Raw genomic sequence first — 27,517 nt, forward strand, 5'->3', positions numbered from 1 at the left:
CCGCATGACGCGTCCGTAAACATGCGAATCCACTTCTACATAGACGAACGCCGACTTCTGCCGTAGGACGTGCGATTCGCAGAAGGTACGAACCGGAATTATCTCGACCACTCAAATTTGATTGATTCCCAGTGTACCCACCTGTCTGGAAGTCCTGTCCTCTGGGAGGAGCACCGACACAGGGCCACGAACGCCGGGCGATGGATCCGGGTCATCAATTTCACACACAGCCCATGACCGGCAGTCTGCAGGAGGCGCTAGCACCGAACATTTCGCTATAGGTGGGGGAAGGGTGCGCGAGAGGAAATTGAGGGTGAAAGAAAGAAAGATGATAGAAAAGCGGCTGCATTCGAGACCTGTGATTTCCAATTACACAGCTTCCTGGTGCCTTTTTTTTTTTTGTCAGTCCGCACCAGCAGCATGCCAGTCAGACGTCGAATCGATCCAGCGCAGACGCTCCACGAATCCGCGCGCTGGTTGGACCCGACTGTTGAGCCCAGTGACAGCACTTTTTGTTTTTGTCCCTGGCCCGTTCCGGCGCTGCCAGCTGACGGACTACCGGTCGGGCGGAAACTTTCCCCGTTCCAGCTGGCTGACCAAATCATCCGCGGTAGAGCTGCTTTCGTCGGCTAAGGGCGACTTTCGAGAGTCGGCGGCCCACGTCACAAACGCAGCGCTGGGTTTCAGGAAGCTCGAACCCGTGGAAGTCGTCTTGCCTCGCTCTTTGGCAGCGGCCGTGTGGGAACCGATGACGGATGCATCGACTGCGTAGGAAGATGTACCGCTTATAACCTGAATTTTACGACAAAAAACAATTGAAATGCGCAGACAGGTGCCTTTATGCGGGATTATAATGTCTACAGTCATTTTCCCCGCAATTTGTTACATCAAGGTGAAACTTGTGGACTCATTACGAGAAACTGAAACCAGCGTCTAGCGTGGAGCACGAGAGAAGGGTTTTGCATCTGAAAATTTCGACTTCGTACAAAGTGTGAATTGTGAGGCTAAGTACCTCACATCTTAGAGACAACGGCTTCCATTTTTTACTTGAATGGATGCAGCCCAGTGAGTTTCTTGGAGGGTTCATCCTCGTCAGAAATTATATGTGTACAGAGCATTGCTTTCGGGGTAAGAGGTGGTAACACGTCGACGAGCTTTCTTTTATCACTGAACATATTGTCAACGAAAAAAGTATAATCACTGTTTTTATTGGTACCTAATAATGCGACAGCAACTTGGAGGTTGACAACAGGATAGAGATAAAAAGCAAGGAAATGACACGGAGGTTAACCAGATATCTCCGGTTGGCTACCCTGTAGTGAAAAATGGAAAGGGGCACGAAATGTGAGAGAGCAAGAAGCGAAGTAAAAAAAAGGCTTAAAAGACAACTTAGGGCTGCGCAACGACAGATGAAACAAAAATGACAGCCGTAACACTGAGAGATAAGACGACAGCGCCGTGCATTTGAGAGCAATCTGCGGTAGCTGATATCCTGGTTGCTATGAAATGTAAAAAATGGAGTTCGCCAAGCCATTTAATGTGTAGAGTAGATGATCGATGGTCTGTTAGAGATATATAGCCGATGCCGATGCAAGGGAAGTGCATTAGACGATAACATAGCACTTGGTGGTGTGATAAATTTAGGAAATGCGCAGGCAAAGAATGGTGTCAGCGGTCGCAAGAAAGGAGTAATTGAAGGTCGCTGAGAGAGGAATTTGTTCTGCAGTAGACATAAATAGGTTGTTGCTGATGATGATAATGATAATGATTACGACGTACCGCTTAAATCAAACTTTTTTCCTTTTAAAGGAGCGCTGCCATAATATTTCAGACTGTTCATATCTTGTTGTCGCGTTAATATACGTCGTAGACCTCGGAATTATAAAAACAATAATGGCATGCCTCAGAGCACCATAAATAATTTATTATAATCATTTTGCTGCCACCACCTTGATATGCCACGCGCCTAGGTGCCAAGGCGTCACAGCTACGCGTGCGCAGTGGTAGCGGCGCAAACGTTATCACTCTGTCATTGTGCTTAAAAGCGCCGGCATTCAAGCTGGCGCGCGCTTTCATTCCTGTAACATAGAATCGGGCAGTTTGTCCGCCGTTAAGTTGATGGCTAAATAAAGCTGTGTTCTTTTCGTTCCACCGTTGCGCTATCCTTCCGTCAGACACGACACATCTTCGGTTTCGATTCACAAACATTGCAGTGACGTGATGTCTTGACACAGAAAGTGGTCACGTGGGAGCAGAGCATGCTGACGTTTTCGCAATCGCTCCAGCTTGCTCTGTCGCCTGCTACGCTACTATTCGCTATGAGGGCTGATGTACGTGGTGATGAATTCTTAATTTTACAGAATTTTTAAAAATGCCTTGAGGCAGATAGCTTAATTCTTTTCCTTGAACTGAATTATTCTAAGAGGCGGTAATTCTTAGCACGACACCAAAGAAATACGTCATGTGAGAAAACAGATATCATACCGTTCGTCCGATCGAAGGTCTTGTGGACGTTATCTGGTGAAGAGTCGAAGCCTGCCTGATGCTTCACCTGCATTTGTTGAAGTATGAAGCCTGAGCAATCCTACTTCGAATACTTAGACTGCTGTGTGACATACCAAACAGTAAGAGAAACGACTCACCCCAACCCCCCTGCTCCAAGCCCCCACACCAAAGAAAAAACATTTAATAAAGATAGCTACATTTCACACAAGTACTCGTCAAAATCAGCGCACGAAAGACTCTTGCTGCTGCGCTTTTACATATCTGTCAACAGGTGATCGTTTTGTGGTTTGCTGCAGTGCTTATTTTGAGTATCTACAGTATCTACACTGGATACAGTGGATACAGTGTATTTCAATGTTATCTACAGTATAGTCATGAAAGCTGATACATCGTGAGGTGGCTGCAACAAAACCTTCGAAGTCCTAGAAACATCCGTTATGATCTTTACAGGGCCCGGTTTCACAAAAGGCATTGGGAAAACACGAATCAACTAAACTAATGCATCACCTTGTTCAAAAACATTGGTGCATCTCGATCAGCTAAAGGTGTCGTCGGCCGCAGGGAGACGTGTCTGCCAGAATCTAGGCTATATGTCTCCGTCGTGGCACGAACAGCTACGGGCCTAGATCGCGCTGCTGTCGCTGAAGTCTTTTGCCGATGCCGCTGGCCGCGGAGCTGCCAGGTCAGGATATCATCGTCATCGGGAACAAAGTTGGGGATCGTGACGGCTTCGGACTTGGCCATGTCGTGCTCCTCAATTAGCGTAGAACCTGCTGGGCAAAAGAGGGGCATGAAAAAAACGAAGGTTATCAATCGCATTGCTAGTACCTGTTTTCTATTGTGACGGCCACTTGTTTGAGCTTTATAGTTGACTGTTTTTATGAACAGTAATGATATATATTAATTTTCCAATAATCAATTACTTAATTCTGGAGTTCTACGTTCCAAAACAACGATTTGAATATGGGGCACGCCATATTGGTTGACTCCGGATTAATTTGGACCACCAGGGGATGTTTAACATGCCGACAATGTACGAGACACGAGCGTTTTTGCATTTCCTTCCATCTAAATGAAGCCGCCTCAGCCAGGATTTGATCCTGCGACCTCATGTTAAGTAATGCAACACCACAGCCCCTAGGCCACCGCAGAGAGTGCAAGAATTAAGGAGTTGTTTATTCAGCTAGGAACATGAACCCATTAATTCTCATGTTTTTTTTTACTGGAAAGGTGCAAGAAAGCGTTTTTGTTGACTGTCAAATTTCGCCCGTAATGTTCTCATTCAAGTTTTCGATTAGAATGAATAATACGATGGAAGCATTAATTAAGTAAAACATCAGCCTATATCTTTTCTCTAAACACTCCAAAGTCTGCAATAGTATTCTCTACACTCAAGACAGTGATAGAAATGCGGAATGCAGTACGATCTGCACGAGTGCCTAAAACACCAAGTTAACGGTGGAACAAGCCGACAGGCACCACTCGCTATTGCAGACAGAACAATGAAAGTAAAAATGTGCTATCAATGAGTAGGATTTGTCCTGGGCAATGCCGGTAGAAACTGGCAGAAAGAGGACCGCTAAGTGTTAATGATCAGCGTACGAATCATTTATGTTCCAACTTATTGCTAACGCCACAACACGCCTGTTAAGTCTTAGAATGACAGGAACATTCCTCGCGTGGGCCAACCCCCCATTCATAAGCAACCGCCTAGACGGCGGCGAGTCAAGGTGGGCCATAGTGGGTCAAGGCGGATCAAGGGGCCAACGGTGATTATTGACGATCAAGAAGAATAGGCTCATATACAGCTGGTACCATCAGTGGAAGCGGAAATGATTCCCACCGCACGACTCCACTACTTGCTAAAAGTTGATAGCAGCTGATGACGTCTGTGGAAATGGCACGGAATCTTGCTTTCCGACGGCCTGATAGGCTGGAAAATAGGTGTGACAACGTGGGTTATGTGCAGAGCAAAGTTAGACTCCTCAGACTGGCCGGGACAAGAGTCATGTATACCTTCTCTATAGAGATAGGGGGAAGACGATCGGAAAAGAAATTCTCGAGTGAATGTCAGAAGGCTCGCACTAGAATCCGTCTCTTTCTGGGAAGTTGTAAACAAACAACGCCTATTTCTTTGCGCCTTCTTCCCGATGGCGTCATCCCTAAGCCTAGAAGGTTCCTGGCCTGAAAGCGACCCCAAGTCATGACAGCCCCCACCCTCTCTTTAAGAGTGCTGACGCAGTTATTTTATGCCGTATAAAGTGTGCTTTAGAAACGCTAATGCCAAAAACATGGTTTGTTCTTACAGTGAACTTATTCGCAACTTTGTGTGCGCCGAAGGTGAGAAAGATTGCACAGTTTCTTTCTATATCACTTGAGCTCAGCTCTTTTTGTACTGCATAAAATTGCTATCGTTTTGCGGCCGTCCATCGTCTTACAAGCGGTGTCAAATGCGTATCTGGAGCATGAAGTGCAAAGTCAGGCATTAAGTTGACAATATTATGGCGATTTGCACCTTTTAGGCGTACTGTTTACTAAACATGTTTGCTAAAAAACGGAGATTTTTTTAGTAAAGTGCGAGCATTAGCCACGAGAAGCGTAACTAATTCGGTAAACAGCTTAAAGGGAAATTGAAGTGGTCAAGGAATTAAAGTTGGGCGGTGCTTTGAAAAGCTGCTACCGCATAATTCAACTACTGAAGCTATTTTCTCGACCGTGCGTGTAGCAACGCTGCCACCTACGTTTAAATTACACTTTGGCTACGCCCCTGCATACGTCGAGCGCAGCGGCGGTAAACCACCCGACAGGAAAGCCACCAGAAGTGGCGTCAGCGCAGAGGTCACGCGAGCCTTCCGCGAAGCACGCTAGCTTTAGATCAGCCACCTATGCGCACTTATATGACTTTCTGTGCCGGCACATCGCAAATAAATATATGCTTAATAAGCACGTGCATCCTTCAGAAATCAAACACTCTTACAGTCATCACAAGCTCGTGGTGCTTGTGTGTTCACATATTTTATTGCGTTAGCGACATACAGACAGGTCGGCCTAGAGGAATGTATCTCAGGCCGACCTCTCTGCTTTTCGTATCATTAAACCTTTTTCTCTCTTTTAGCATGTTTAGGGCACGTCACGCACTTTCCGGCGGCTATCTATGTACCTATCTAAGTAGGTTTGCATCTAACCGCTTTCCCGCCACTCTGAGTCACTGGATAGTCAGTGTCGGAATAAGTGGCACATCGGGCAGCTATGCTGAGGAAACTGTGGGTTCGACGCCAATCATCGAGCGAATTTGGGTCACCGAGCATGTGTACATACGTGTCGCTCTTCAACGGCCCTCTTTCACACCGCCATGGATAACAGTAGACGTGCGACTGGCCAGGTAACACTTCTCGAGGAAACTCCTTGATGCCGACTTGGAGTGGTGGGTATGCGCCACTCAGTCTGTGCTAGTCTCCAAAGAACCTCTTTGATACTAACTTGGATTACTCGATGTGTGCAAGTGGGTGTCTGCCTCTCTTCCATGAACGCCTTTGATGCCAACATGGATAACTAGGTACATGCCACTGGGAATGCGCCACTCTACATTGAGGAATACTTTTCCTTAAATTTATCCGATCCTCAGCGAAATCAAGCGAACGTCTCAAGAGTTCCTGAAGGACAGCAACCTGATGCTTTCGCAGGCTTCGGAACAAATGCACTGGGTCTTCACCAGTGCATTTGTATTCGCCAACTTTTCTTCACTAATTCTTGCTCCGCCAATTTATGTTTCCTTTGCACATTTGCTCAGATAGGTTACGCATGTATGGAAAACGTAGCGCCTGATGGAAATATTGGACAAAATGTTTAAAACTGGACACTCTTTCGCAACAGCCGTTTAGCCGCCTTTACACGAGGGGTTATTGCGTGCTAGTCTAACTGTCGGCGTGAAAATATTTAACCATGTCGCTGCAATAACCTATGCGACATCAGTGGAAGAAGAAAGATGTTGAGCATGTGAACAAGCTACATTTTTTTACCGTTTTGTGGCTGCTGCACTTTCGAGACTACATTGAAAGAAATCCTTCAGATTCCACGCACTGTGTGGTAGTTTGTGTAAGCGAAGCTCTCGCATCTATTCCTTCACTATGCCACTTAACGCGCGAGTGATGTCATCACTCGGCAGCCGTGTTCTTATGACGTCATCACTTCCACCAACCAATTGGTGCACGTAACTACCCGTCCTCACGCCTTCCTCTTTTCGATGTAGACCCTCTGCCTTTCTTCAGCGCTTACAATCTCCGTCATCTGGCCTTTACCAACATCACCACTACCCACCACAAGAAAGAAATCATAAGGAGGTCGCAAAAGTAAATGCCATGGTGCAGAAAAGGGCGCTCTTCGACAATTCATGTTAACACTGAAAGTGCCAGAACATTTAAGTCTGTCGGATGCCCCTCCATCGCCTAACAGGTTTAGTCCTAAAACGCTTGCACCTTGACATTGCAATAGTGTGCGCTGCAAAGGACAAACCAGATGCGTAGGCTAGAATTCGCTTAAAACAGATTTTTTTTTTATATAAAGAGCTTCTAAAGCTCTTCATTGGCAAATAATGTGAGTGAACTAGGTCAGCCGATCAGGTAGCACAGGACTGTAAAGTAGCAGTCTGTCCTTTGGGCCCCAGTCCTGCGCGTTGTTTAGAAAGAAAGAAAGAAAGAAAGAAAGAAAGAAAGAAAGAAAGAAAGGAGAGAGAGAAAGAAAGAAAGAAAGAAAGAAAGAAAGAAAGAAAGAAAGAAAGAAAGAAAGAAAGAAAGAAAGAAAGAAAGAAAGAAAGAAAGAAAGAAAGAAAGAAAGGGACTATGCACCGCTATGCGACAGCACAAGCTTATTATAAATAAGCACCACCATCACTTACCTGGAGTGGTCGTCCTCGTTCTATGAGCTAATATTGGGGATGGAGGCGGGCTGATCTGACCCGTCGTGGGGACCGTTTGTTCTTGCTGAGGTTGCAAGGACTCGAGTGCCGAAGAAAACATTGCGGGCGTCCTGAAATGCAGAACGCCAAGTGCAAAGAATGCGGTGACAATTTATTGATTAGTAACAGGCGAGAGTAAAAGCTTACTAATGTTACAAAATTCACGACCAATTACGCATAGTAGATGAGCAAAAGCAAGCAGTCAATGCTAAGCCGAGAGGCCATTGACTTATTTTTCGCTGCCATCAGGAATGTTCCGAGACATGCGGCTGGTCAAGAGGACAGTGCACGCTACAGCATCTTAAAGATATAGACGATGAGATAAAAACGCAATTTAACGAGAGGGTATGTTCGGCTGGCTACCTCAGCCCTTCAAAAAACAGAAAGGGGAAAGATGAATTAGAAAAATAATAGATAATCAGGGTTGTGCTAGGAGATACGTGGTAGCCTGGTTTGTTGAGTTCGGTGAAATTGAATTTAGGCGCAGAGGGAATGACACCATGTAGAACTGCAACTTTGTTCTTTCGTATATATTTTGCGCACATGCAACTAACGCTTGCATCTTTAAAGTACTTATGAGACACCGCCCGTCATGTGCTTGTTATTATTTCTTTACGTTAGTCTTCGCGTTGAAGGCGCCATCGATATCTATGGTATCTTCCAGTTCCTCTTAGCTCTTCTTATCTTTTTAATTTAGGATGCGGCCTTTCATTGTTTGCCAAGATGCTGTGACTTGTCTAGCAATTGTTTTTTACCTTTTCTGGGATATCACTGCACTGCCTGCCTCTTTGCATATTGACGTTGTGTTTGCTCTTCACGCAAGGAACTATTAGTAACAACTTTTCGACCTCCATATCAGTGGGCGGAGTTCCAATGTTGACGTACAAATGCCAGGAGCTATGTATGCAGAATAAATACGGCACGACAGTAAAGGGAATAGCTTTGCGTTTGAAGCAAAAGCCGCTCATACAACCCAAAAATGTATTTATTGCAAATGCCCGCGCATAAATCAAGCAGGAAGTTTGCAGGAATATAGCTATCAGCAACTTTTTTTCCGTATTAGCTTATTCGTGAAAAATATTCTTTTTTAAGAAGGTGTCATGTAAAAGCAGAACCGCAGGGCTTCTTCACTCAATAGTTAATATGGCCTGCTTTCGCAGCATCGTACTTCCTCTAGGAGACCAACTTTACGGTCAGCTGTTTCACCTTGGCTCGAACGTGTTTCGCTCAAGGTCCATGGCCAGTTGCGCCAGCCTGTGCACGAACGCCTGAAGCCACCGGCGCTCCTGGATGTCCTTGGCTTTCCCGAGCATGTGCCTCGCTTCGTTCAAAAGTGAGGACGTCCTCCGGGCGAAGAGCATCGAATAGCCTCGCCACTCGTCTTTCGGCACGGCAGCGTCCTCCTGCAGAGAACAAGAAGACGCAAGTACGGCAAAAGGGTCCCGCAGAGACACATTTGAATGACGCGGAACACACGGGACTCCCCAGACGACGAGCAAAACGAGAACAAGGTGAAAGCAGGAGCCGATGTTTCGACAAGTGGACTTGTCTTCTTCAAGGAGAACAAGGTGATAGCTGGAGCCAATGTTTCGACGAGTGGACTCAACTTCTTCAAGGCCTTCAAGGTCGCCTTGAAGAAGACAATTCCACTTATCAGAACGCTGGCTCCTGCTTTCAACTTGTTCTCGTTTTGCTCATCGTCTTGAATTTCCATCTGCAGCCTTCCCCGTGTTTTCACGGGACTCCCAAGAAAGATTTGCTGCTAAAACAGCGCATTTATATTAGCGTGGCGTAAAAAAGCAAGAACACAGTAAAAATTAGCAAGCACGTATGCTATGGAACTACCGGCAACGAAAAACAGTGGTAAATCAAGGCGAGATTTGTCGCTATGACTAAGGGAAATATCCTGGCCGAAATATTGCCTACTGAGACATCCCTCGTCTAACGACTGTTGGCCACATCATGTCGGCACCTTCCTGAGTATATCTGTCTTGCTTGGACCACTGCAGACATGTCGCACAGTAACACCAAGGCACCATTCACGAAACAATGAAGATGCATTATGTGTCTACACCACCAAAGTTATCTCGACACGGTCATATAAACAATTATTTAGAGCATGACGAAATTGTAGCGCGCATGCATGTGTTTGTTAAGTGCTTGATATCTATTCCTCGAAAGCAGCCGCTGTTCAGGCACAATTCTCGAGCACATTAACTCAAGGAAGTAAAGAATTTTGAATTTACCATGGTAGTCGCCTGGAAGCGCTTGCGCGCCGGAAAGTTATTTTCAGCCGTGAAAGAAGAGACCGCAGGAACCGCATACTTTTATACACACAAAATGCAACTGCCAACTGGTTTAAAGACGAGAAGGACAGGCACACTACAGAGCGTGATTTCTCAAGCACGTGCGGGAATATATATGCATGTATTGTAGCATTACACCTCTCTTCAGTGACGCTAACGAGTAAGTGTACCTCTGTGTATAGTACAGGGTGGTTGACCCCTACCTAACGGAGGATACTTCCGTGAACTCGCACGCTGTTTTATCCCCCACTTTTTTCAATAATGTTCATGCGCGAAAACCGCGACTCATCTGAGCGACCCCATCAGTGCGAGGTAAAAGTTCACGGCATCTAACGTTGTCTAGATGCAGCTTTTGGATATTGGATACAGTCAAGTGACCGAATTTTGCGACAAATATAATCATGAAATTTCCAGTGATTGCTACCCCAGAATCGCGGGAGTGGCTCATACAGCACTCTGTACGAAGTGGTGCTTGTAGTACTCACCATATCCATGTCCTTCAAGCTTCTTGTGTAGTCTGCAAAAAGTAAGAAAAAAAATATGTCTACTTTAAACAATGCAAGTCGTAGATTGGAGAAAAAAAACGAGAAAGCTAGACGTCAATGATACTTTTCTGATGGTTTCAAAATGAACGTTCATAGAGCGTATTTACTAATTTATCCTCCAGTTTCATATTGGGTTGAATTTGCAGTTAACACCATCAAAATACGCCCTAAATGAAATACCATTCTTAGTCCCCGTGCTTTAAAACAGGAGTTTGTTTGATTTTCTTTCTTTTCGACGGCTAAAGGGGGGCCGGCGCAAATCTTCTATGCAGCAAAACGCAGATTAAGATAGCTCTTGTGCAGGGTGAAGCGTTTCGCTAACTGAACGTCTTCCGCCTCTTTCCTAAACCCACAGAGATCTCTTAAAGCGACTCTCTAGCACGATATCTCGTCGACCCGAAAGCAGCGAAATCCCTTTCACGCATCCACAATCACGTTTCATGGCGTTTCTGTGAACTTCCAGTTATTTCGCAACTTGGAAGTTTGCGTGGCCCGCAAGGAGCTCCCCAACCTTATAGTTGCTTTCTTTAATATCCAGAAGGAATTATAAGCAAAAGCCCAAAGATGTATTGTTCTGCTGTTCCGTCACGGTTTTGCTTCTTTCTTAGCACCAACATTGCCCCGTGAGGAGCTTCCTGGAACGCGGCAACTTTCCGCTTCGATAGCGCCGAAGCAGTGCTCGCGTTTCATAAAGAAAGCGGAGCGAAATGTTCTCCTTTCTTCAAAACATGAGTGAACTTACGCTTTATATAGATATCGCTAAAAGACACGCGCATTATAAATGGAACGCCTCATCTTTGTTCGTGTGCGGCGTTGCGGGAAATCGGAACAAGAAAATTGCTGGATAGTGAAACAAGCACGAGAACTTTTACTTCTAAAACGGCACGCTGAGTTTCCTGCCACGGTAAGATTATAAGAACAGTAAGTGCAAACAGACACAAAAGAGCTCGGATGTGGTTTAGTGAAACGCCCTTCGCCTTGCACGGAAACTCTCAGGGGCAGGTTGAAGCTGCTTCCAACGCTTGAAGTTAAACAAAATACATGAACAACGAAACCTGGTTGCTGTGCAAGGATGTGTTTTGCATGCAATCGTGAGGTACTTATCTGTGACACTATGTTGCACTAAGTATTTGGGGCGCCACTCCCTTAACCACTGTGTCTTGCCAGACCTCGTGGCCGAAGCGGTTCTCCGAGCATCATTTACTCAAAGACAAATTTGGAACCACCGTGCAGCGTCTGCAACCGCCTCTGGTCGAAGACGAAACGTCTCATCCGTCAACGTTTTCGTCGCGAACCCGAGGTCCATCGTACCAACGACAGCTTACAAAAACGCTAGCTGTCACAAAGGAAGAATGCGACAATGATCCGCTTCCGACTGGAACAACAGAACGGTGGCACCGTGCCCCACAAAAATAGTTGCACAGGGAATAAAAATCGCGCTTAGTTCCTAAAGAATGCTAAACGCCTTAAAACCAAATTGCAGTTCTAGTGCCACAGCAGCGGGCAGAGTGAATATTCTTCAAGAAGCCCGTCTTGGCGAGCGTAAATTTCAGGCGTGCGCGCGTGGCAGCCGAATGAGTCTGAGCAAGCTGCGTCCAGGCCAGGACTTCACAGGCGAGAGGGCGCCGCAGAAGTTTTAGCAGCAACTTCTCGCCGCTAAAACCGTGAGCTCCTCGAAAATATTGTATAGACCGCTTCCATGGCGATCCCGTGGGCGCCACCATGTTTGATCACGTGGTGGCACGTTCGTTAGTTGCATCATTCGTCGCCATTGCATCCATGTTTGCAATGCATGTGCAGGATGCTCCCACAGCAGCTTCGCAAACGTTTTTTTCGGTGGATATAGCATACGGCGACTGGGTGGACGATACGAAGCTTCGGCCACACCTTCAAAGGACAATGTAAGCGCTTTCTGAGATTAGATAATGTCTTTCCCAATCGGTGCTAGCAACGTATATAGTGTTCGTATTCGAAGCGGGGTTAGAAATATATTCCAAGCTGTCCAAACTTGACGCTTCTGAATTAAATTAAGCTGAGTGTCGTTGTTCATCTTCCTTTATTTGTCAATCACTTTCAAGCAGCTGCTTGTCATATGTTTGTCACTCAGCAACGCATTTCGGTGGGGTCACTATCTGATTGTTTATATTCTGCCTAGTCGCTCGCGGAAGCGTTCAGTTGCGGTAAATTTGCTCTTGCCGCGCGCAAGGCTTGCAACGTAGGTGTTCCGTACTTTGTAATAGTTGGCAGTAAAGACGTAGCGCCACTATTCACGTGCTTACTCCGTGGACTGTCACAAAACGTCCAACTTCGATCTTCGTGCACTCTTGGTGCAGTTCTTCACCCATACTTCTGCGCACTAATTCAGGAGTGCACCCACTCACCTATTTTTTATGTGTGGGAGATAGATAGGGCGTAAGTTTGAGTGTGAGTTGCGGTATATATGTGTAGATAACGCGCGAGATACTTGCTATGCCAGGAAGCATGTATCTGTCACTGTGTAACGTGCGGTATTCAACCGAAGCGACCTTGCGAGGTTGAAGTCGTTTCTTTAGAGGTCAGCGATACAATGTTGACACATACGTAAATTTTTTTATATGCACGAGGAAAGCCATGCATCGCGAACGGGCGGCAACACAGGCAGACCTTGTGTAGGAGCGGTTCACAAACTTGCGCGCACAGATTCATTCCACGGCTTAATAAGCTAGTCACTATTTTTGCAGAAAGCTGCTGCACACGTCTTCCCCGCACCGTTCCACATTTTGAAGCATGAATGGAGAATACTGCCTTAGCGATCAACCCGTTGCATTTCTGATAGCTGATCGCATAGTAGCGGAACAGAAGCGGTAATGGTTCCGCATTCGTGCGATAGCGCTTCAGGGACCGCGCGATGAACCGCCGAAAGCGCGACCTCGTTCCTCCAGAGCAAACTACACCGCTAGGAGTGACCGCATTCTGAGGCATATGTAGTGTAATCGTGCGGAATAACGCTCCGCTCAAGAAAGTGGTTCGATCGAAACCTCGAACGTCAGCGTAATGAAATCTATACAGGTGCTGCAAGCATGCGCTATTTTTAGAAGCCTCCGCGCTTCCTATGGGTGGCTTTCAAATTTCTTCGGCATATCTAATGAGCACTCTAGGCAACTTTGACATAAACATCTACTGATAGCTTTTGTTATTCACCTTTCATGACCGTTACGCGAATATCTCAGGACTCAAGAAAAAATATATACAGTGGTATACGTGAAAAGTACTGTGCATGCTGCTGAAGGCTCGTGGGCACTTGGTTATGCAGAAATGACGTTAATAAATACACAAGTAACATTTATTCACGTATTACATAGCTTACATGCTTAACTTAGGATACATCCAGCGGGGACCCTATAAAGTACAATCTTGCAATCATTCCCACAGAGTGCTCGTAGCGGGCCCGCCGCGGCCAAAGGTGGTGGGCATAGATTGCCGTCTCTCTGTTTTGCTGCCCGAGCCTCCGCGCTTCTCTTCTGAAACCTAGGTGTCGAAGGTGGGGTGCCACATGGCAAAGCAACCTCCAAATTTCCGCAACAAATTGGGCACTTGTACGCCTTCAATTTAAAACGAGAACAGGTTTTACTTTGACGAGACGTAACCACCATGGCAGAATAAACTTTCTCAAACGAACAGGTTCAAGTTTGACGAGTTGTAACTACCCCCCCCCCCCCCCGCCCCATGGCAGAATAAACTTTCTCAAACGTGACTACTCCCGTTCGAATCGACAAACGCACTGCCTACCTACGCCCCTTAGAACGTCAAGCGAGAGGCTAAATTAAGCGCCTATTGCGTCATCATCGTCATTACTAATATCACCATCATCAAACACATTTATCGGTCTGTGGAGGGTCTTTTTCTGTAGTCCGTCAGTGACTTCTTAGGGGCTCTGCCTATTGCACCATGCGTTGCACGACAACAGCGTCATCTGTGCACGCCGCACATACATGATCCAGTAATTACTTTTTTCCCCTATGCAAGTGACACCCTACGCTGAAAGCTCCTTGATGCTGACCGAACTTAAATGCGTTCCACGTCAAGAAGCCTGGTAGTTTCGTCGCAAGACGAAGCACTGACGGTGGTGGTAAAATTTAGCTTTGCGTAATGGGCTCCTGGGATGGCGTTTTCACTGTACGCGCATACGACATCCCTGCGCGATCACGCCCCTGGACACCATGCCTTAGCCATAAGCGGGAGATGACCGGCACTTCGAGCGCCCCTTCTTCCCGCGCATCGTCGGCGCCGGCGCCGTAGACCAGAGGCTGAGCAATTATCAACCGCACCCTCTGAAAACTCTGGCTGCGAGAAGGGAAGAATGCAAGAACGCTGACCGTAATACCGCTATGCACAGTGCGGTTTCTACTGCTGTGCTGGACTGCACTATCTACAAGTTCGACCTGCGAGTAAAAGAAAACCGCGATTAGTTCCCAAAGAATTTTAAACATCTCAAATATTAAAGACGGGAAGGAAGGGGGTTAACCGAGGGGCCCGATTTTTATTAATCACATCATGAGAAGCCAACAAAGGCCCCAAGGACAGCATAGGGAGAATAACTTTTACTTACTAACTGAATTAAAGAAATGATAAATTAATGGCAATGAAAGTGGATGAAATCACATCTTGCCGCAGGTGGGGAAAGATCCCACGTCTTCGCATTACGCGTGCGATGCGCTAACCGTAATGCGAAGACGGGGGGTCGTTCCCCACCTGCGGCAAGATGTGATTTCAACCACTTTCATTGCCATTAATTTATCATTTTTTTCAATTCAATAAGTAAGTACAAGTAATTTCCCCTATGTTGTCCTCGGTGCCTTTGAGCTTCTCATGATATGTATAAATATTAAACAGTAGTTCAGGTGTGCCAAGCAGGTGGCAGCTTGAATATTCTTCGACAACCACGGCTCGCATGCACACTTCACCCCCAGTATGCACGAAGCAGCCGAGCGCGACCGGGCATCAGCGCAGCGAGCCGGTAAAAGCCGTGTGCGGGCCGTGGCCTTACTAAGTGGAGCACGGCAAACCAACTTCCCGCCGCTAGGGTTGTGACCCCCTGGACATGACTGCATATTCTGAGGCACTAAAAGTAGTATTAACTGTGCTTGCTAAAGCTCATCTAAGAAACAAAAAAAAAAAGCTTCGGCGTCACTTGGGGACGTCTACATGAAAGTTCGAACGAAACCTGTACACGTGCTGCGAACATATGCTATCTTAAAAAGCCCCGCACTTTCCCTGGCTTGTCTCGAAATGTTGCCTGCATCTCTAACTAGCATTTTAGGCAACATTACCATAAACTAGTACTGATAGATTTCTTTATTCTCCCCGTATGTTCTTTAAACGAAGTCCTCGCGAATCAAGAAAAAGATGCGCCTGAAACGGTCTTTCCGAATTCAAGTGACGGCGGCAGGGCACAGATGCGTGCTCACAGCCCGGAGCCAGCAGAGGGAGGGAAGCGTTTTCCGGCGCTCATGTTGGCCCAACGCCGCACGCACGACAACTCCTGCCGGGTAGAAGGAACAGCGTCCTCGTAGCTACCAGCGGTCTCACAACGCTTAAGAACAATGAGGAGCGTCATCAGCTGGCATTGCAGGCTTAGAACCCGTATGTTTGAAATCTATGAATCAATGTTTGAAAAAAATTGATACACAGTGGAGGAAAAGAACTAGTAAGCTTCACCAGCAAGTATACCATCTCTGTGGTTAGCAACATGGCAACAAAGAACGTCAAGCGGAAAGTCAGAGAGGCTGACATAATCTCATGGGTGGTGGCAATGGAAAAATAAACCTGCTATGAGGCACTAAAGAGGGAAAAATGAAATCAGGAAAGAAACAACTTATAACTCAATGGGAAGCTCATTAATTTTCGAAGCGAGATCAGGGTGGCTTAGAATACGCGCTTATAAAGCGATATAGGAGAAGGAAGAAGAAGAATGTGCTTGCGGCGATAAAGCTAGTGAAGCGATTGGGAATGTTTTATTAGAATGTGAAGATATCTGCCCAGCGGTGGATTTAGGCATATATAGCCTCCTTGAAGCCCTTGGTTTCAGCGAGAGCAGAGGGAAAGTAAACATGTCCGCAGGAGAGATTAGTAAGGAACGACTGAAAGATCGGTGGAAGAAAAGTAAGGAAACGAAAAACAACGGAGGCGTGCAAAAACAAAGTTCACAACAGGGATTCATAAAGTTTGGTTATAGGAATTCATCGTGGGTTTTCTTTGATCTTATTCTTTCTTTTTTACCATAGGAAGGTCATTAGGCAATATCATAAGAGCTTGGAGACGCTCATAGCACCCATACATTCATCCCACGCTCTAGGGAGCCTACATGCAAGGGCTTATGTGTAGGCTCCCTAAGCACCTCAATGGTGCGCGAGATGAGACCGACGGTAAGCTGTCGCCGTGAATTAGCGCCCTGAGAAATATTAGCTAAGGTTAGCCATGACCTTTACTGCCAGTTTGACGCAGAGCTTTCAGTACACACAAAGTTCATCAGAAATGCTAGTCGGCTTATAGTGGTAGCCGTGCAACGCTCACGCCAGCAACGGGAGGCAGAACGTACGCTGCCCTGAATCCGCCACAGAGGCGATTGAGCGTAGCCTTGACGGTGCATCGACTTCGCTTCGTCTTTTATTGCGATAGTAAGTATATGAACACTCCAGGCGCATTTCTGCCGTCACGATGAAGTTCCGTGTGAGTGAAAGTGTGTGAGGGTGAGCCGGCGAACGCGGTTCAATCTCGCGTGCGCGGGCGAGGAACGCGGCCCAGAAGCTTGCCCTCTCCTGTGGGGAGCGAGGCAGGGGGGTGGGACGAGGGAGGAGGGGCTTTCTTCTCCGGCGGCTGCTACGGTGCCTCGATGTCCTCCTCGCCCGTCGCTCCGTACAAAGTGGAGACAACCGCGGCGTCTACTACGGCGTTGGCCACGCGTATTCCAGACGCCATAGTAGACGCCTTTAGGCTGTTTCACATCACGCGATTGGGGCGAAAAAAAATAGTTCTGCCGCGCATGTCGCAGAGCGATTTTCCCTGAGAGGCAGCAGTGCGATTTCCGTCGCAGCGATGCGCAAGCTTGCCTCCTGCTCATGAAGTATCCATGCCTGCATCGTTAAATAAAAACAACATGGAAACTAGTCAAATCTTTGAATTTCCCTATTGTAATACGCCAATAGAATAAGTAACCCATTCCTTAACGTTTAAAAACGTTGAGACTTTACGGCAGCTTGCAGATACGGTGAGTGAGGCGCTGCACAACACCGCAAATATGAGCGTGCGGCTTGTGCGGTGTCGGTGGGGTGGTTCCATATAGTACACTATAGTTTCGTTGTTACTATGGAAGTCACAATTTTTTTTCCTGGATGAGTATTTGCTTTTGCAGAAGAACAAGCTACTATTGAGTGTGCACGTATAAGCAGCTGGCGCAATTTGTAGCGATAAAGAGGTTGACCACGATAGCGATCGTGTGGGTACGTCCCTTATGTTGAAGCGGCGTCCTTCTCCCGACCTGGATAGCGTGCAGCTTCTCGTTTTAAACGAGTTGTGTAAGCGGAAGAAAAGAAAAATGTTCATGAAGCTCCTAAGCCACAAACGCTGGTGGGTATGTCCTATTAAAACATAGCTAAAATTGGCGCGCGACATTGCTCCACAGAGCTACCAATGCGTGGAAAAACAGGGGAGCGCCTATTATGACGGCGCTTTGTTTCGTCACACATTGCCCCTCCCACATCGCGCCGATCGCTGCGACTCAGCGACGGCGTGACGAACTTGTTGAAATCCAGTCGCGGAGAGCCCACTACGTCGCTGCTGTCGCTGAACGACGAAATTCGCTGTGTCGCTGACTGAAAAATCACGTCATGTGAAACAGCCTTTTGGCGGACGCCGTATGAACGTGTTGCAGGCGCTCGTGTGTTCTGAAAGCGGTCTGCGACGTGGCTAAAGTGCGCGCCCGTGCGGCCCTCATCTTCAAAGCGATCTGCGACGTTTGCAGAGTGCGCGTAGCACCGGCAGCTTGGTATGCGCTGTGCTTTCGACGTTTCGTACGTGATGAAGCAGCAGATGCACGGAGGTCAATCGGCTCGCGGCTGCTGCCGCGATTCCTAACTGCATCGTTTTCATAGACAGTTCCCGCTGTCATCGAGCGATGTGTGTTCGTGTTTATTTGTGTGCGCGTGACACCGTGCCGGTAAACTTAGTTAAAACACGTTGACAGGCTAGTTGGTTTGAATCCATGATAGAAAGTGTAAGCGCAACTGAACAAAAACGTCGAAGCAGACACATTAAGACAGCGCTGTCTCCATGTGTCTGTTTCTTTGCACGTTCTCGTTCAGTCATGCTTACACATTCTATCATTGTTAATTTAATTAGTAAGCGAATGTTCGCAAGTTTACACGGCGGATAAAACTGCTATCCTTACTTCGTACAGCTATGTACTAATTTGCTATTGCAATCGGTGCTTCTCCTTTCGGGCGGAACTACGATTTTTTTTCTGCAGCCAAACGCACTCCGCGTCACTGAAGCTTTAATCCTCCGCGCATGCGCCGATGATTTGGACAGCGAGACAATAGCGTCTGTGATGGCGTTGTCGCGCGTGTAACTTTGCGCCTATAAGCCTCACAATTGCTATCGCAACACAACGTAACTCTCGCGCACTTACTGCTATTCTGCACGGCGCTTACCTTGTCCCCTTTTGGGGAAAAAAAATATGAGAGGAACCCATGTCAGTTGCTACCCAAGAACCCGTTCAGCAAGCTTTGGAAAGTGGTTGTTTGTGGCTTTATGTCCCACTATGTGTTATAGGGTGCGCTCCCCGTACCACCATGCTTTACTCGTACGGCACCCACCGACTCCTGAGAACACAGTGTTTGTCTGAAACACAAGCGCTGAAGGATAACCAAACATAGATACATCGCCTTGCTTTCGATCCACAAAAAATTAAACAACGGGCCTCAAACTGGGAATATGCAAATGCGATGTCGTTCCAAATTGTTTCATTCCCTTATGTGAAAAACGTCGCTTCGGAAGACGAATCCCACATGGTCCCACCCCCGAAGAAAGAGAAGTACAAAGGAGACGGCTTTGCGGGTAATAAAGTATCATATGCGCAATAGTAGAAACACAGATGCTGTAGATATTATGCCAGAAATTTGCTGGATATATGAGCCAGATTGAGATCCTGAGAGCGGCTTTTCAATCACACGTGTCTAATGAAGGCTATCCCTCCGGAAGACCACAATGCTTCTTGGGCGCAATGAGCACTGGTCGTTGAATGAACGTATTCTGGGGTTTTAAGTGCCAAAACCACGCTTTGATTGGCAGGCACGCTGTACTGGGGGGGGGGGGCCTCCCGATCAATTTTCACCATCTGGGGAGCTTTAACATGCCCGCAATGCACGGGTCACGGGCGTTCTTGCATTTCGCCGCCATCTAAACGCGGCCCCTGCGGCCAGGATTTGATCCCACGACCTAATGCTTAGGAGCGCAACACCATAGTCGCTAAGCCACCGCGGCGGGTGCGAGCCGTTTCATATCTTTCTAAGGTTAAAAGAAAAAGGAGAAGAAAGAGTATGCGCGAAAATTTCTGCGTTCGAGGTATCCCGAATGCAGGAAGCACGAGGCAAGTGGTTCCGCGCGCGCGCATCAATCACTTCTAATGGTCTAACCGCTACCCGCAGCAGTTGGACCTCCCCGCTCCCTTGCCCACAGCTCCTGCCGCTGGCAATCGTGCTGTCTCCCCTGCCTTCCTCGTTATTTCCGACTGCGTTTCGGTTTCAGGAGGGCTTTACTGCATCACGCGTTAGACACGTTACAGGAATGCGGTAACGATAGGACTGTGCCTTGGAGAGCATAAAAACCTATGTGAGGGCAAGCACTTCTCAAGCCACCTCGCAAGCCCCGTTTGGCACGTAATTGATTTGGTGAATATGGAATGAATGTAGAAACAGCGCCGCAACTGTAACATTCAAAGTGACGACTTGACGGGGCCAAGGAAATGGCTTTGCCGCCCTTTTATCCGCTGGTCTTTCCTTTGCATGGATCTGAGAAAGATCACGGAGTGACCGAAAATCAACGCCAATCACTTCGGCGAAAGGGCACACAATGGGTGCGCCTTCGGAAGGGGAACACAGCTGGAATCGCTTCCTTTTTGGTTAAGATACGCAAAATTTATGTGAGTATATGACAAAATAACTATGTCTTGCTAAATAGACTATTGTTCCAGCGCCATTCGATGTGAAACAGCTCGCACGACTGGAAGGCTGAGTCACTCGTGCCAATTAAGAACAACGCACGAAAACCAAAAGCCTTCTTATGTTTAGCTTCTTCGTTCGGATCGCCAGTCATTTATGTTCGTAGACATGAGTCACAAACTAGCTCTTAAGGTCAATAACGGCGTTCTTTCGATTATCTACGTAAATTTGACGGAGATGCTTGAACCCTTTTTATGTATAGTGTCGACTGATGTCATCGCGCAGCGCAAGAATGTTCGTAAGAGCTAGTTTCACTGACACCACCACTCTGTGTTTCCCACATTTTAATTACAGAAATCTTCTCACCGAACAGCTTTTATGTTGAACGACCATAGATGTCTTTAAATGGCGTAGTGTCTTTTACACGCTCCTAATGTTCTTCACCGGCAAGAAATTGCGGTATATGAGCAAACCAACAACGACATTATTTGTTTCCTGGAGCCTTCCGTACAACTGCTAACACTAAGCGAAAACGATAGACGCACAATTAAAAAAGTTACGTTGAACACTGAGTTTTGAAGCTTCACGAAATTTTTACTTCGCGGCCATGTCGATATTAAAATTTAATAGCAAGCCGAAAGCAAAACGAAAATAGGAAAAAGGAAGGAAAAGAAAATAATTTAGTCACCTAAGTGTCCTTACTTGATTTGAATGCTACAGCATAATGACTTCTCTAATTAATTGGTTACGTTCATGATACGTGACGTCATATAGTGTCACGTGTCCTTCGGAACTGCACCTTAATTCAACTTAATCTACTTTATTCCACGCTTAATCTACTTTAATTCACTTTCATGAACTTTACCTTAATTTACCTTACTCCATCTTAAATCACCATACTATAACTTGTTCTAAACTTAATTATGTATTACTACTCATGCTATACAAGATGCTGATGACGTTACCGATGATCATGACTTTTATTACCACTCACTGCGGACAACGCCGGCCTTTCTGTCTCATGGGGCACATAATGCTTTCGCATTAATAAAATAAAAGAAAAACATGAATAAATCTTGTGGGTAGGGCCTAATTTTCAACTGGGGAACTCCTTAATATGGGTAGAGCGGGGCAGGCGAACGGGCGCACAACCACCGGATTCGCCCTCATTCGTCAACCTTGATTAAAGCCTGCCCACGGTGGACGGAGCTCTGCGAAATAGCCGACGGTGTCGTGACTGGTGGCCAAGGACATCCCCTTCTTTCCCTCGGCCAGAGCCAACAAAGCCACGTCCCCGCGACCGTTCTTCTAAACTTTCCGCAATTTCTTACGTCCCCCTTTTACCTCCTCTTCGAAATAATGAGACAGCGACGCCGGCCCCTCTTCGGACCCCGGCCCATCAGAGATCGTATGGGGAAAATGCGCGCCAGCTCCCCGCGGCACCTTGTATCACGGGTAATGAATACTCATGCCTAAACAGTCGGTTCCCGCAGATTGCGGCGTGCGGCCCGCGCGTCGTAACTGCTGGGATATCGAAGTGCACGCCTATCTGCAACGAAAAAGTGGGGGTATTCCTTCGTGATTTGCGGTTCGAAGACACTGACGAGAGTCCGGATTGAGAATCGCTTATCGAAGAGTGCTTTAAGGAGCAATTACGTGGCGCCTAGGATGGAACTCTAGTTAGCCTATGTATTGATTTCACATCACTGACAGAACGCCCGTCCCTCAAAAAATGAGTCCGTGTAGGCATTAGCAAAGGCCAGATAATGTCCCGGATATAATTCATATGACGCTCCACAGCGTCGACGAGCAGAAGAAAAATATAAGAAAATAGTATTTCAAAAAGTTGTAAGGGAGCCAGTGTGATAATGAGTAGGTCAGAGCAGCTCGTGTACAAAAGTTACTTCAATATTCATTAAATGTTTTCAGGTTTGCTTTCTTTCGTTCATAACTAGATATCAACTGCAACAAACGACTTTTTTTTCAAAGCTTCGCACCATTCGAACGATATATAACTCGGTAACTTGGTAGTGATCTTTAGCATCAGTAACAAAGCAATGATCTCTCTTGAGTTGAATGACACAAAGGCCGAGATAATTCAAGCCGCGTCTTTTGGAATACCGCAGAGGTTCTCCTTCCGTTAGCAACAGAAAGCGATTGCTTTTATAAGACTTATTCTGCATACCCACGCCTTATGTAACAACCCCTAGAGTGGTCCTTCAGGTATTAAAAGAAAATAAAATCAAATGAAAGCCGCCGCTTCCGCCGCTCTCAGAGCATTGACAAATAGCATCCGCATTGGCGTTCGATAAAGTACGTGTCAGCACTCTTTTCACAAATTCATTGGTGCGAGCGACTCGGAAGTTCAAAAGTGCGCGAACCCATGAAGTGAGCGATCATTCAGACCATGCTGCTTTGTTACTTGCCGCGAGTAAGTTGCGAGTGGTTGTGAAAGTCATATACACTCGAAGATAGGTCGAACACGAATATAGGTCGATCCCTATATATTGAAGGTGCCAACATATAAAAAAATATAATAATTGCAACATAGAGATGACCACATGTTTTTAGAAAAATGAGATTGAACCTGACAAACCTTTATTTACCGTTAGCTCGGCTACTAAATCTCCTTAGTCAGTGGCACAAGCTACATCTTCGCCGAAACTGCCATTGGAGTGGCTCTCGCCAGGGGCTTTCCAGGCATCCTCGGCACCGAAAACGACGTCCTTCTTCGGTGCCGTCGAATGCGTTGTATATGCAGTATTGCTCATATCCTGTCCGGATAATCTGCTATCTGAATTTACGCCAGAAGCGACAAAAAAAAGTAAGGACGATATATATTTGAATAAATATGATACGTAATGCACCGTCCGCAAAACTTCGCTTTATTGTGCGCTGTTGACACTTTAGCTGACGCTTTAAAAATCACGAGTCTCCGAAACAGCGAGCTAAAGGAAACGAATGAATATAAAGACGTGAATTTCCACCACATCTAAATTGGCTTACGAAGAATCATAGACGGCGCGAAGGCGTGACGGCCGTGTCTGCACCTGAAAGCAGCTATGATTGAGGAAGAGTTAACTGTTTGTCGTTGAAGTTTCATAACTGTATGAATACGATGTCGCCGATTGGATTCTCTTCGCCCGCGGCAGCCACATTATAAAGCGCGAGGCTGTACGAGATAACGCTAGCGCGCTGATAGCGTCGCAGGAAATAAACTAATGCTTCTCCCACACCAAATCCAGGTAATCGTTTCTTTCTGTATTGATAATGTAGACCAAGATCAAGCACTGCTCCACTGTGTTACTCCTTGCGGGTGCATTTATGCAGGAACCATTTAGGAATTCCTACCTCAGTACCTGTCACAGCGGAGATTTAGGAATACAATGTTTCGCTTCCTACGTATGACAAACATGTAGGAAACACTGTAGCGGTGACAAGTGTTAAGTGCTGCTGTTTCCTGTGCTGTAAACTGCAGTGATCGTGCGCATGTGCTCGATTTCTCCTACTATCTCCATTTTCTTTCTATTTTTTACGTCCCCCTTCCCCAATTCCAAGTTAAGGTAGCACCCCGGATATTTCTTCTCTTTAGCGTCCCTGGTTTTACAGCGAAGCTGTATATGTCTAGGGTCCGCTTTCTTTTTTGTGTGTGTCAACAAAAACTATCATCGTCCATGGTTCATACTCCCGTAAGCACTCGTACCCCCGTAAGCCAGCAAAAAATGCGCTTGCTCATAGCCCCGTAATGCAGTAGCTAGAAGCACTCAGCAAAGAGAAGAGAACAGTGCTTACATTCTTTCTAATCACGTATACAACATAGCGAAAACTATGTCGAAAACCGACATCATCAAGAGCTCATAACCCCTGAAGCAATGGCTCATACCCTCCTAAAGCAAACAAAGAAGTACAATGGTTCGTAGCCCCGTAAAATTAGTCATTTTTGAGCAGCACACGTACTCCCGAGTAGGAGGTGTTGCCATATAAACAAAGGACCAAATATATGTTCATGTGTCCTTTAACGCGTAAGAGGACACTGACAGCGACTTTGGGAATGGGTGTCTGTGCGGTCAAACGAAAGAAGCAATTATGATATCCACTGTGCACATATCTCCAGGCACACCCAAGTGTGATATCGAGAAGTTTATGACAACCTACTTCTCCTGAGTTATCCGTGATGACCCTACCTCTTCGATCGCCGTTGGAGACTTCAATGGGGACATTTCAAAAGGAGACAAGAAAAGGTTCACTCAGTTTGTACTAGAAAAGTCTGGTTTGAAGTACCACACCATCCAAGTCCCTCAACTACTGAACAACGGCCGTGTATTAATATAACTTTGACCAAGACTGTGTAAGGCTGGAACTGCACCAATCAGTGTATATCACAGGAATCACAAAGCTATTGTCACTGTCAATGTCGTGCCACTATTGTCACTTTTGTCACTGTAACGCTGTGTTATGTGCTACAGCTTCGCTGGTCATCCACTTTCACAGAGTGCAATGGCTCCTCAATGTCCTTTTTTTTTCATTTCTTTGTCTCATAACGTAGATACTGTTCGATAACACAGACTATGTTTTTAGGGCATTCAGTCGTTCAGTTATCGCAGTTGGCCTGTTGTCCTATTACAACCAACTTAAAGCACTGCCGCACACCCCTCGTCTTGAAATCCTTCAGTGCCCATGAAAAATACACGCTACAGCATGCGAGCTTCATCTTTAAACAGTTGTGAAATAAAGCGAGCCTTCCTTCGCTCCCCTGCACAAGGCGACAAATTTGCCCAAAACGAACGCGCTACTGAAATACTTAGTTACTCTAGCAATGCCTGGTGCGCAACCCGATCTGGTGGTGTTATAGCGAACAGAGCTTTGCGCCACGTCACCGAACTCTCCCCTCGCAATTGTGGAAGCGCACACGCAGCCGTGTGCGTCTCGGCCAATAGGAGCAACTCCTGACGCCTCTCTTTCTCTCCTCTCACACCTCTATCGCTCACTTCTCTGTCTGCGGACGGCTTTAACGGCGCAAAACTAAGCAACGATTTAAGAAAAGGTGAAGCCTTAAAATGCTTGCAGCGCCACCTGATTCTCGGACAGCTCCCGTAGTCGGTATGGGGCTCGCAAGGACAGCGCCAACAGCGCAACATTGGGTAACGAGCTAAGGAACACGGAACGCTTTAAGATTGGCAGTTTTGCCCTAAAGTGAAGCATTCCAAGCAATAACAAGGCTTAGTGCAGCGCTAGAGCTTCTTGCATGGTGCTCTAATAGGTGGAGTCGACATGGCACGCCACAGCACCCGAGACAGGCACAGCAGAAACAGCGTGCTGGCAGCTGTTGGGCGCGTCAAACCGGTGTCGCGAATAGGAACGCCGTCAGCGGTGTTACCGGCGTAATATTCCGATGGTGCGCAAAATGCGATCGACGGTGAAATGGCCAGTGTTTGTCAGTGCCCATTGACAGCATTAGATATATTTAGCTGGTCATGTATATCAGTTCAGCTCAGACCAGCGTGTGAAATAAGGTACGTGGTGTACGCAAGTCTCCTCAGGAGGAATGCTAAAGTGTGCGCGCGCACCGCTCATGCCAGCAGCGGAAGCCAGAACACTGCTCTCTCTCCGGCAGAGCCGGTCGAGCGCAGGGCGAGGTGCGCCATTTGGATTCGTTGTCTTTCTGAGCGAAGAATCTCGGAGTTCCGTATAATTTCTGTCGCAATAAAGGAACGTCACAACCATTCCCCATCATGTACCGAATTCATTGCAGACCAGGAAGACGACGACATCAGCGTCGAAGCGCTCGAGGCAGTCCTCTACACTTAGAGCAAAAGCAGGTCCAGTGTTTTTATTTCGCTGTTTTCTGCAAGCTTCGTGTGTCTGCACACAGTAGCTTCTTTTTCGTCTTGCACTTCCGCGTCAACAATATTTCTTTTCGCGTTGATTTCCTGAATGTGTTACCATACTCCCGTACGGTTGGTTGTCACGCCAAATTTAGATTCACGAAAGAAATGAACATCCACAGCCGCGACGGAAGCATTTATCAACGTGGAGCTGCAGCCACCTTACGAAAAAGAAAAAAAAACAGCGAGAGCATTATACCGAATCCGAAATATCGTTCTGACGAGTTCCTGCAGTGCGGTCAATATATTTAGAGCAGTTCTCTTGGGCCTCGGGCCTTGCGGTATAATATCAAGCGCTCTCCCTGCTTTGCTTATGAATATCTTGGTTGGTGCCAGTTTTGAAGGGCTTCTCTGCCATACGAACGAAACGTTGGATGAAAATATGTAGCTCAATTGCATTTGCACGCCACTTCCCAAGCCGTCCATATTTCTTTGCGAGGAATTTTCCAGTGATCGTATAAAAAAGGAAGCCGTCATACCCGTTGAGTGCCGCGTGTTGTGTAAGCATCAGTTTGTTGCCGTCTCCATACCAAAGGACTTGTGGTTGAGTTATTAAACTAAATAAACTGAGTAACCGATGTTATCCAAGAAAGGGGGCTGGGGAAGGTTTGGGTAAAATGCGGTGCTTTGCGGCACCTGCTGGAGCTCCAGCCTCTCCTCCGTAAATGAAGCAGACGCAATCGAAGTACAAAATCGGTAAATTGATTTGGAGGATAAGATTCTTAGAGCGGACAAAGACAGAAGGGACACGTTGGCAACACAGTGCGCTAACTTCAACTATTTATTCCAGAAAAACCACCTTTATACACCGCGCACAGTAACGCCGGCACGCGATCACTACGTCAAACTGAGCTTTCCAAAAAGTCCGTTTCTTTGTCTATCAGGTCTGTAGACGGGGTGCTTACAGAACTTTGACCACTGAGATTGGCTCCGGCTTTGCACAGCCTGCACAGGACGGCGCACTGTCTTAAAAACAAACTTGCTAGTCGCGTAAACCCAAAAGTGTTTTTCTTTCGTTGTTTTCAGCCCCAGAAAAACTTAGCAGAGTGTGTCGGTTGACAGGCCCGTGCCGGAAATGTGCGGCTGTGTGTTCCAAGAGACATCGAAATCCTTTTGTGGCGATTGT

The 27,517-nt window shown here is 46.7% G+C and overlaps 1 protein-coding gene across 1 annotated transcript in view; it reads right to left on the reverse strand.

Moving 5' to 3' along the window:
* Positions 1–27,517, reverse strand: part of LOC142583126 (uncharacterized) — an 841,809-nt gene that overhangs the window by 2,627 nt on the left and 811,665 nt on the right. The window contains exons 3-8 of the mRNA XM_075693456.1: positions 10,251–10,282; positions 8,666–8,862; positions 7,400–7,530; positions 3,013–3,275; positions 2,485–2,551; positions 142–764 (exon numbers count right to left, since the gene is read on the reverse strand). Of these exons, the coding sequence (XP_075549571.1) occupies positions 556–764; positions 2,485–2,551; positions 3,013–3,275; positions 7,400–7,530; positions 8,666–8,862; positions 10,251–10,282 (899 nt within the window). The 3' untranslated portion in view covers positions 142–555. The remainder of the gene's footprint in view (positions 1–141; positions 765–2,484; positions 2,552–3,012; positions 3,276–7,399; positions 7,531–8,665; positions 8,863–10,250; positions 10,283–27,517) is intronic.

This window comes from Dermacentor variabilis, chromosome 5 (assembly GCF_050947875.1).
Source record: "Dermacentor variabilis isolate Ectoservices chromosome 5, ASM5094787v1, whole genome shotgun sequence".
Taxonomy (NCBI): domain Eukaryota; kingdom Metazoa; phylum Arthropoda; class Arachnida; order Ixodida; family Ixodidae; genus Dermacentor; species Dermacentor variabilis.